The sequence below is a fragment of the Colius striatus genome, chromosome 16, assembly GCF_028858725.1.
Source record: "Colius striatus isolate bColStr4 chromosome 16, bColStr4.1.hap1, whole genome shotgun sequence".
Taxonomy (NCBI): domain Eukaryota; kingdom Metazoa; phylum Chordata; class Aves; order Coliiformes; family Coliidae; genus Colius; species Colius striatus.
The window spans coordinates 1,828,040-1,838,316 of record NC_084774.1 but is presented as its reverse complement, the minus strand read 5'-3'; the positions used below and the strand labels follow the sequence as shown (position 1 = coordinate 1,838,316).

Sequence of the window (10,277 nt, the reverse complement as noted above, 5' to 3'; positions counted from 1 at the left end):
CACCACGAGGAGAGAACAAAGCGTCACAAGAGCAGCAAAGGAAAGCAGCAAAGGAGCGATGGCAGGTGCAAGGGCTCAGTGCCTGCAGCCCCACGCTCAGTCCCGATGGAAAGGCCGCAGTTGTCACGCGTGGACTGTGCTGCCGTGTCCTCGGGCTCCCGAGGAGAGGCTCCCGCAGTGCCTGTGGCCACTCTCAGCGTGCTGCAGCCATGAGCCAAGGCGCACAGAAGGAACCAGGCCTGGCCCCTCTCAGCCCGCGCCGGGGGCCGATTCAGAGGGAGATGTTTGTGTCTCAGGAGCGCAGCCAGCGCAGCTGAGCGTAGTCCTCGGAGCTCAGCACATAGTCCAGGAGCCGCCGCAGCCAGGCGGGATCTCGGCGGCGCGCCAGCAGGAAGCTGAGCTGCCCGTCCCTGCTGTGATCCCCGGAGCCCAGCTCGTGGTCCAGGAGCCGCCGCAGCCACAGCGGCTCCTGGCGGGGCCACGGCACGTGGCGGGGCCGCCTGCGCCTGTCCTGCAGCCCGGCGGGGCCACGCTGCCCACGCTCAGCCCCGGCTCTCCGGCCCCGCTGCCCTCTGGGCCCCCGCCGCCGCCGCCTCTGCGGCTGCGGCCCCGGCCCCGCGGCGGGATGGAGGCGGCCGTGAGGCTGCCGGGCCCCCCCGGCGTCGCCCTCCTCTGCAGGCAGGAGGCAGAGGGCCAGGATGGGCTGGTGGCACAGCGGGCAGTGGGCGGCAGCCCAGCGCTGGGTGCAGGCCTGGCACAAGGCGTGCCAGCACGGCTCCAGGGCACAGGGCCGTTGCAGGGGACCGAGGCAGACGGGGCAACCGTCCCTCTGCTCCTGCCTGGGCACCTCCATGGCCGCTGCTGGCACTTGCTGTCCTCTCAGCTGCTGGCGGGTCGGGATCTCAGCCACCGCAGGCAGAACTCGCCGGCTGCCACCGGTGGGACTCAAAGGCTTCAGGCGCTGCTGCTGCGACTCGGCGGCTCCTCAGGCACGTGCCGACGTCTGGCTGCTGAGGGCAGGACTCGAGGGCTCGGCTGCTGCCTCCAGGGCTCGACGTCTGCCGTGTGCTGGGCAGTCTGCAGCTGGGCTGCTGCTGTGTCCCACAGGGGCCTGTGACTGTCTGTGACATCACAAGGCTGTCGGGAGCACGGCCAGGAGCATCCTCCCCGTGCTGCAGGAGCACGCGGCCTGCGGGGAGCAGCAGGGCAGTGATTGGCCGAGGAGCTGCGTGTGCCTGTGACGTCACAGAGGGGAGGGGGCGGGGCTTAATGCGGCGGGGGGCGGAGCTCCAGCAGCTCCTCCGGGGGGTGGGGGAAGGTGGCCAATCAGAGAGCAGGCCACGCCCCTATCAGGCCACGCCCCCAGCCCTCACCAGCACCTCGGTGCGATCCAGAGCTGCCCCCTCCAGCCCGTGGAGCAAAGCAGCGTGGGAAGGGGACAACGGGGCCTCCCCAAACCTCTTCTCTAGGGGAAGCCCCTGCCCAAGTCCCTCCAATGCCCCAAATGGACCCCAAAACTCACTCTCAATGCCCCAAGGGGACCCTAAAACTCCCTGAATGCCTCAAGGGGACCCCAAAAACCCTCAAACCCCTCCCCAATGCCCCAAGGGGACCCCAAAACTCCCTGAATGCCTCAAGGGGACCCCAAAACCCCTCAAACCCCTCCCCAATGCCCCAAGGGAACCCCAAAAGCCCCCCCAAAACCACCCCCAAAGCCCCAAGGGAATCCCAAAAGACCCCCCAACCCACCCCTAAAACCCCCAGGGGACCCCAAAACCTCCCCCCAATGCTTCAAGGGGACCCCAAAACCCCTCAAACCCCTCCCCAATCCCCAAGGGGACCGCAAAATCCCCTCAAAACCTCCCCCAAGTTAAAATTTAATCTTAGTAAGTGTTGATTAGAAATTGATGATGAAGGAAACACTCTCTATCAACTGGTAACAAAATGAAGGAAATTGCACATGTTCCAGTTCAGACTTGCAATGGAATCGATCTGGGAGGACAAGGGGGGAACCTGATGAACGGTGATTGGCTTCCTAACCGTGGGATAGTAGTACTGGGGATATTTGGAGGATTCTTAATAATTCCATGTTTAATACCTGTTTTTTACCAGATTAATGCACTCGGTTACACAAGGAACGCAGATAACTGCAGGGCCCGTTGATTCAGAACCAGGGAAGGAGAAAACTCATTCCTTGATGAGACTAAAAACAAAAGAAGATCTGAAATTGATACCAATTCGGCAAGTACTGACTCGATTGAAACAAAACCACAAATCAATACCATAAAGAAGAAGATGGGGGATTGTGAACTGTGTTCACCTGAGTCGTGTCACTGTGAAACAATGCCGGGGCCCCAGGGTATAATGTGACTTTGAACCATTCTGCTTGTCCCTGTATAACCACAGGTTTAGGAGAAGCAGGATGGTGTGTATACAGAGGGATTGCTAGTGCTTGGGGTAGTTTCCCACCCTCATCAGGGCCATATAGAAAGGCTGTGTGAGCCTGGGCTTGAGGTGGGAGCAGTGCAGGGGTGGAAACAAATGGTTCTCCTCAGCAGTGCTCCCTGAGGCTGACAGGGAGTGAGACCTGGCTGGCAGGGGCTGTGCTCTGGGCTGTCACTGGCCCGATGGCTCCTTCCTGTGCAGCGTTTCTGGTTCATTCTCCCTGCTGTCTTCACAGGCTCCCCGGGAAGCGCTTTCCCAGACCCTTCTGGCTGAAGTGCCCAAGCAGCTGGTGTCCTGTTATAAATGGCAGGGATGGCCACCTCTGAAACCACCAGAGATAAAGAAGGTGTAGACTGCAGCCTGGTCCTGGCAACCTGGATCCCTGGGGTGAAGAGAGCTGTCAGCACTCAGGCCCTGCCATGCAGCTATGGGTGCTGAGTGCCTTGAGATTGTGCCATTCACACCAATTCTCCTCCCTGCCCCTGCTTTGTATCTTTGATCTTTTCTGTTCCTGAATGGAAGAAATGTAAATACATGTTCTGGTTTAGCAAGGAGCAGCTTTTGGCTTAGTAACAGGGGGAGGGGGTTGCAGTGAAGACCCGGTAAAGAGTTTGTGGACAGAAGCTATCGGGAACAGACTAACTGAAACCCCCACTGCAGAGAGGGGAGGTGAGGGCAAAGTGGGGGATGAGGGCAAAGTGAGGTGTGCGGGGCACGGGGGTCCCTCCACAGCATCGATGGGATGGGATGGGATGGGATGGGATGGGATGGGATGGGATGGGATGGGGTGGCATGGGATGGGATTGGATGGGGTGGGGTGGGGTGGCATGGGATGGGATGGGATGGGATGGGATGGGATGGGACGTGGCGGCTGTGGGGTGTGGGAGGGGGCCGGGGCGCAGGGCAGAGTCAGCCCACGTTCCTCACGGCCGGTCAGAGCTTGGCTGTACCAGAGCAGCAGGGAATTCTCAGCACCTGGATCTCTCCCATCCCGCCTGGATGCCTCTGTGCTCCATGGAGAAAGGAGAAGGATTCAGGGGCAGGAGGGCCCTTTCCCTCTTGCCAGCCTCCAGGCAGTTGGGCACTTTGGGTGTGAGGTGAATTGCAGCCTCAGGGGATCTCATCCATGGTACCTTCCTCATGCACCGTCTCACCCTGCAGCCAGCTCAGCCACCGCAGCAGGCACCTGCATCCTCCTCTTTCCAGATGATGCTGTGGCTGCTTTAGCAGCTGAGCTACAGCTGTGTGCTGCTGGAGGGGTTCTCACTCCCTTCCCATCCCTTCCTCCATTGCGAGCTGCAGGGTCTGCCCTGGCCAGCAGGAAAATAACTGCCCACCCCAGCAGCTTTTTGTGATGCTCAGTGGTTTGGTCACCTTGCAGAGGAGACCAACGAGCCACGTGGGAAACATGGGAAAGCGTGTCTGGGAATGACCTGTCGTCTCTCTCCCCTCTGTTTGTTTGTAGCTCTTTGGCTGGCCTCACTACGGGAAGCTGGCCGTGGGAGAAACGCTGTCCATTAAGGTTTACAACTGCAGCAAGGTCTTCAGTAACAGGTGGGTGCTCTGGTTGTTGAGTGACCAGCAGAGGTGGGGGAGGAGGCACACTGAGCTTTAAGTGTTCTACTGGGGAAGTAGAAACTGTTTATTGGCAATTTGATGGAAGGATGATGAGCAGATGCTCAGCCTTTGGATTCCTTCCTGGGGCTTGGAAAGAAGGGTGACTCCTTCCTTCCTGACGAGATTTCGTAAGTCACTGCTAGCTTTCTCTCTGCTGGGCCTCTCCAGAGCTGTCTCAGCCAGAGCAGAGCCGTGCCGGTCCTTACAGCTCGTGCAGACCCGGGATTCCTCAGCTTGAAGCTGATGCTGGCCATCCCCTGTGTGCCATCACTAACCAGGAGACCGCTCTGTTGTCCTATTGCCATGGCAACAAGAGGCGCCAACCGCTGTCCCCAGGAGCAGACAGTCACTTCGAGGCAGAGCGACCTCGGGGACGGTGGGATCAAACCTCACCTGCCTTGTGCCACGTTCATCATCTGTGGGCGCTCGAGGCGATCTTCTTCCCGGTGAGTTCAACAAGAGAAGTGGAACTTCATCATGTTCTGGTGACCGCCAGGAACTTCTGTGCTTGAACTGCTGCTGGAGTTTAGGTCCAGAATGAGTTCCAGTGCGTCACTGGCTTGGGGAAAGCGGCACTATTTTACCTGCAATCTAAAGGGGAGGGAAACAGAAAGAAATGCATTTCTCCAGCTTTGTGGCCCAATTCTAGAAGAGATCTAGAATTGTCTGTCAGGGGAACTACAGTCATTGTCAGTTGGCAGCAAGAATTCTCAGGTCTAGAAGTGCAATTCACGTGCTGTATTTGAGGAATAAGCTGAAGTTGGTCACGGCTTTTGAGCTCTTTTCAAGCAAGACAGCCAGTTTGCTGCTTCAACTGACATGTCCGGGAGTATCTCAAGTGCAATTGAATAACTGCCTTGAGAACAAACCCCGTAGCGAATCCACAGACTCCTCAGAGCGTGGCAGGGGTTGGAAGGGACGTCTACCGACCATCTCCAAGCCCCTGCTAAAGCAGGTCCAGCTAGCTCAGGTTGCAGAGGGAAGCGCACGTGGCAAGACTTCCAAAGCTGCATTGAAGTTGAACCCGCATGAAGCTCTGCAGGAGCAGAATCGTGTCAGATCAGATGCACATTGACGCTGCTTCTGCTGAAAAACAGTGTGGCCCAAACGGGAAAAACGGGAGTACTGAGTCCCGTACAGTACCTTGCACAGGGGTTAGGAGCGTGCCCACGCTCACTCGCCACATGATGTTAATGCAGCACTTTCTTCCCAAGGACATACTCATAATGGTCAGTGTCAAAAGACCTTTTTCCTGTCCCCAGCCAAAGCATTGCAAAGTACAGAACAAATGACTTTACCAAGCTGGTTTTGTCTCTTTCAGGGGATGGAGTCAGGAAGCAGTTCTCCTGAAATGAAGAAAAAAACTGTGAAGCGAGGACACGTGGCAGCTGTAAATATCACAGACTCACAGCCTCACAGCATTGCTTTAGTTGGAAAAGTCCTTGTACGAGCATCGAGTCCAACCACTAACGTAACACTGCCAAGGCCACCACTAACCCATGGCCCTCAGCTCCACAGCTTTGCAGTATCTGCAGGGACAGGAGATCAGCAGCTCCCTGGGCAGCCTGGGACAGTGTCTAACAGCCCTGTGGGCGAAGCAATATTTCCTCATCCCCAGACTAATCTTCCCCTGGTGCAGCTTCAGGCCCGTTGCCTCTTGTCCCATCTCTGGTTACTTGGGAGCAGAGACTGACTCCCACCTCACTGCAGCCTCGTCCTGTCAGGGAGCTGAACATGAGCTGCCTACCTCAGAGCATGGTAGAATGAGATGTTATTCAAGAGCTCTGAGGTGCTGTAAACAACTTCTTGGGTAAAGAACTGAAGTCAGTTAATGGTTTCCAAAGTGGTTTTGTATGGTTGAAGTTAAGGATTAACCGGAATGTGTTTTGTGTTTGTTCACTTGGAGGAGCAGCAAGAGCCACCCCAACCTGGACGAAGCCCAAACAGTGACACTGCTCCGCACAACCTTGACAGTCCACATCAAACCCACCTGTTTGCCCTGTACGGCAGTATGTGCACAGGTATCCCCAGGGCTGCCTTTGTGCAAAGGGAAAGAAATGTTATACAAAGTGTTGGGAGGAAGGAAGAAAAGGACCTTGAGAGTTAAACACTCATCAAAAGCCTTTGATGTACATTTCTAGATGCGATTTCAACACCTGAAGATGACAGACCCTGTAAGAAGATGAAGATGACGGCTCCTGTCCAAAAGGCAGAGTCAGAATCAAAAGCAGAAGTGCAGCCCAGGTTTCAGAGCCCTGCGGCAAGTCCAACAGCAGAGCCTGAAGTTCATGGGTCACCCAATATCCCGTGCGTACACTTAGGACAAAGCCAAGCCACTGAATCTTTCATGTGGCCGTTTTCACAGTCCCAAGTGTCCCCGTCCTGCTCCCCTTCCCCCAGCCCAAAGTCAGGATCAACTTGAAAGTTCAGGCAGCCTTCCTGCTTTGTGTTTGCTTGGCAGTGTTGCAGAGTCATTCTCGCCTCAAGACAGCGACACTTCTGGCTCGGACTCTTCCCTCAGCGCCGTTTGGAGAGGATTATTTAAGCTGCGGAGTGTGGCCACGTATCTCAGTAAAGCATATCCTGTGTCTGGCTGCTTTGATAATCTTAGTGAGGTCAGCACTGGCATGTCTTTGTCTTTGGATCTGTTCTGCAGTTCGGTGGCTAGAAAGGCCGGGGACGCTGCGTATTGTTATTAGAACAGTGCTCATGGTGATGGCTTCCCTTTAGTAACAGCAAAAGGAGCTGGAGGGTGGGAAAAAGCACCTTCTAAAAATTCCTCTCAGATTGGTAGAGGATGCTCAGGGCTGTAAATGTGTTTGGAGATGTGTTTGGATCTGGAAGAACAGCTTCCTGTCAGTTTCCTTCTTGGGAAAGAAGTTCCAAACAAGGCAGCATTTCAGGTCGATGCCTTGTTCTGTTCTGAACCGAGATGGGTCACTGATGTGACCTGTCAGAAAGTTTTGGTTGTCCATGGATGAAAAATACCATCCTTGTCACTAATTTTCAACTGACACCAGTTGGATGATGACATTCATGAGTCTCTTGGTGTTTCTCACCATGCCATGTGATGCTTCTTGTTTAGGAATTACCAGAGACGCTTCGGGTTGGTGGGACGATCCCACCGAAGGCAGTCTGGGATTACATTGCTGACCTCAGAACTGCACCTCATCAGGTATCCACTGAAAATCTTCTTAATTTCTTGCTCTTGAGCTGCAGATCCCCTTGATCTCTCTCTCCTGCAGAGCACTTAAATCTCCTTGCTCCTAATTCATTTGTAACGATTGAACACAAACTAATTATTCAATGTTGAAGACTGAAATTCCATCTAGAAATAAGGAGATCTGATCATTGAATGTAGGAAATAGAATTCAGTACTAAGTCCACTTCAGAAGTGAAAGTTGATGCTCTGTACAAAAATAGAGGCCCGAAACTGAGACTTTTCTGTTTCTTTCCGGATCACTTGGAGCATCCAGCTGTTGAGTTTGATGTCAGACGAGCACTGTATTTCTGATAAGGACAGATGGTATCAGCTGGACTATTGCCTGGGAAACATCAAGAGAGTGATAATTGTACCATTGCTTTTTACCCCTGAGGTTGGCCCTTTCCTGCTTGATTTGCTGCTCTGTTGAAGGCTGAATTGTTCCCCTTTGCTTTTCTATTGCAGGAATTGTGTTTGATTCGTTTCCGTCCCGTGTATGAAGAGGAAGATATTTATGCCTATGTCTCTCTCTACGCCTACTTGATCAGTCGTGGTTGTTTTGGGGTTGTAACTAATACTCCCAAGAGAACTATCAAGAATTTTTACCTGATCCCCCTGAGCTCTGAGGACCCAATTCCATCCCAACTCTTGCCTCTTCATGGGCCAGGTAAGCACAAAAGAGGGGAGGCTAAATGCTGCAGAAGCTGAAAACGTTACAATGCAGGTCATTCTTCATTGGCACAGCAAAGGTTTGCAAAAGATTCACCAGCAGTTATGAAGCAGCAGATGTGAGGAGCTGACCTGTCTCTGTCTTACTCTCTGTGTGATATTATTTGGGAAATAAGGTGTCTATGGGATCAGGTTTGAACCTAAGAGGTGGCAGAATGGGTGATCTAGGGGGATATTGTGTGAACAGAGGTTATTGCAGAATGGAATTGCAAGGGGTCATCTCATGGAATTGAGACAAACAAGTTCTGTAGGGTCAGTCTGGAATTAGGAAGTTTCTCTTGACAGCAGAATCAGAACTCAGTCTCTCAGCTGTGCACTGTTTGCGTTCCCTTTCAGGTCTGGCGTCATCTCGGCCCAATGTAATTCTAGGAGTGATTATTCGTCAGATCAAGAAGCATTAAGTTTATGTTTGTAATCTTCTTAGAGGATGGTTAAAATATTGTTACATTATTATCATTATTATTGTTGTTTTCACTCTTACCAGTTTTAGCAATCAGTTTGCTGTTCTCGTTCAAATAAACAACATTGTTTTGCAACAGAGCAAGGGCTGAGTCAGTATCTTTGGTATATATGGAGTAAGGAAAAGGTGGTGGGCAGAGGAGAGGGTCAGTGCTGTGCCAAGGCCTCTGAGCCCTGGCCAAAGGGGGTTTGGGGAGGATTTTGAAGCTGCTGGGAATGCCAGCATTGGTGGGAGGATCTCAATTCCATCCCTTTTCATCCACCAGGTAAGCCCAAAAGAGGGGAGGCTAACTGCTAGGTAAAATCAGCAGCCAAAAAATCCATCTGAGACAAGTTGCTGCATCTTTAATGTAAAGATGATGAATTTGTTATAGAAAGATACTTTTCAAAATGGGGGGGGGGCACCTAAAAATGAGGGAAAGGGATTAGTGGCGAGGGGGCCCCCAAAAATGAGGGGATGGGGGTTAAAATGAGGGGGGAGGGTAAAAGTGGTGGGAAGGGGGTTAAATATGGGGGGGCACCTCAAAAAAGGGGGTTAAAAATGGGAAGAGGAGCAGAAAAGGATGGAGGAGGCCCAAAAATGATGAAAAGAGGCCTAAAATGAGAGGGGGGAGGAGCAAAAACGGCGGGAAAAGGCCTAAAACCGAGTGGGGGGGCAGCCCAAAATGGGGTAATGGGAGACCTCTGGATTTGGGGAGGGGGTTGTGGACCCTGCCTCAGGTTTTGGGGTGTTGCTGACCCCTCCCCCCCCTTTTATTGTTCTTTTAGGAGACGTCACGGGAGGTCACGTGACCAAAGATCTGTTTTTGGGGCTGTTTGTGGGGATTTGGGGTGTTTCCAACTCCCCTCCCCCCAAAGTAAACCTGCTTTAGCCCCTTCCCCATCCTTGTGTGAGCAGTGTGTGGCATTGTGACGTCATCAGAGCGTCGTTGTGACGTCATCAGAGGGGGGAGGGGCAATGGGCGCCATCTCCCGCCAAAAATGGCCGCCCAGGCCTCAAAACAGCCCTCAGAAACCATCCAAAACCCCGGTTTTGCCCTCAAAACTCCACCAGAACCACATTTTTTCCCCTCAAAACCACACTTTTTCCCTTCAGGAGTCCACAAGCACCATAATTTTCCCCTCAAATCTACGTTTTGTCCCTGAAAGCTCCACCAAAACCCCACTTTTTCCCTCAAAACTCCACCAAAATCCCCCTTTTCCCCTCAGAACTCCACCAAAATCCCCCTTTTCCCCTCAGAACTCCACCAATACTCCACCTTTTCCCTCAAAGACCCCACCTTTCCCCTCAGCTTCACTTTTTCCTTTAGTTGACCTCAAAAATGGGGTTTTGTCCTCAGAACTCCACCACAACCCCACTTTTTCCCCTCCTAAGTCCATCAAAACCCCACTTCTCCCCTCAAATCTCCACAGAAACCCCATTTTCTCCCTCAAATCTCCTCTGAAACCCCATTTTCTCCCCCAGAACTCCACCAAAACCACACTTTTTCCCCTCCTAAGTCCATCAAAATCCCATTTTCTCCCTCAAATCTCCACAGAAACTCCATTTTCTCCCTCAAATCTCCTCTGAAACGCCATTTTCTCCCTCAGAACTCCACCAAAACCACACTTTTTCCCTTCAGAAGTCCACAAGCCCCCTATTTTTTCCCTCAAATCTCCACTTTTCCCCTCAGAACTCCACCAAAACCCCACTTTTTCCCTCAAAGACTCCAATTTTCCCCTCATCTGTCCATGAAAATCCCACTTTTCCTCTCCAAACTCCACTGAAAACACACTTTCTCCCTCAAATCTCCACCAAAACTGCACTTTTCCCCCTCAAAATTCC

The 10,277-nt window shown here is 52.9% G+C and overlaps 1 protein-coding gene across 1 annotated transcript; it reads left to right on the top strand.

The window, feature by feature from the left end:
- Positions 1-2,757: 2,757 nt before the first annotated feature.
- LOC133626981 (PHD finger protein 3-like) lies at positions 2,758-8,470 on the top strand. Its single transcript, XM_062009421.1, has 10 exons — positions 2,758-2,832; positions 3,911-3,999; positions 4,379-4,508; positions 5,384-5,452; positions 5,969-6,083; positions 6,204-6,369; positions 6,524-6,677; positions 7,148-7,237; positions 7,730-7,931; positions 8,330-8,470. Exons 1-10 carry the CDS (start codon positions 2,758-2,760, stop codon positions 8,392-8,394), a joined length of 1,155 nt encoding a protein of 384 aa, XP_061865405.1. The 3' UTR covers positions 8,395-8,470.
- The last annotated feature ends 1,807 nt before the right edge of the window (positions 8,471-10,277 follow it).

What these genes read in the sequence shown, in the direction of transcription:
- LOC133626981 (XM_062009421.1), top strand. Translation starts at nt 2,758, where the DNA reads ATGGCCACCTCTGAAACCACCAGAGATAAAGAAGGTGTAGACTGCAGC. An exon ending in TCGAGGCGATCTTCTTCCCG is followed by an intron (nt 4,509 to 5,383) that starts GTGAGTTCAACA and finishes TGTCTCTTTCAG; the next exon opens with GGGATGGAGTCAGGAAGCAG. An exon ending in CTTGCCTCTTCATGGGCCAG is followed by an intron (nt 7,932 to 8,329) that starts GTAAGCACAAAA and finishes GTTCCCTTTCAG; the next exon opens with GTCTGGCGTCATCTCGGCCC.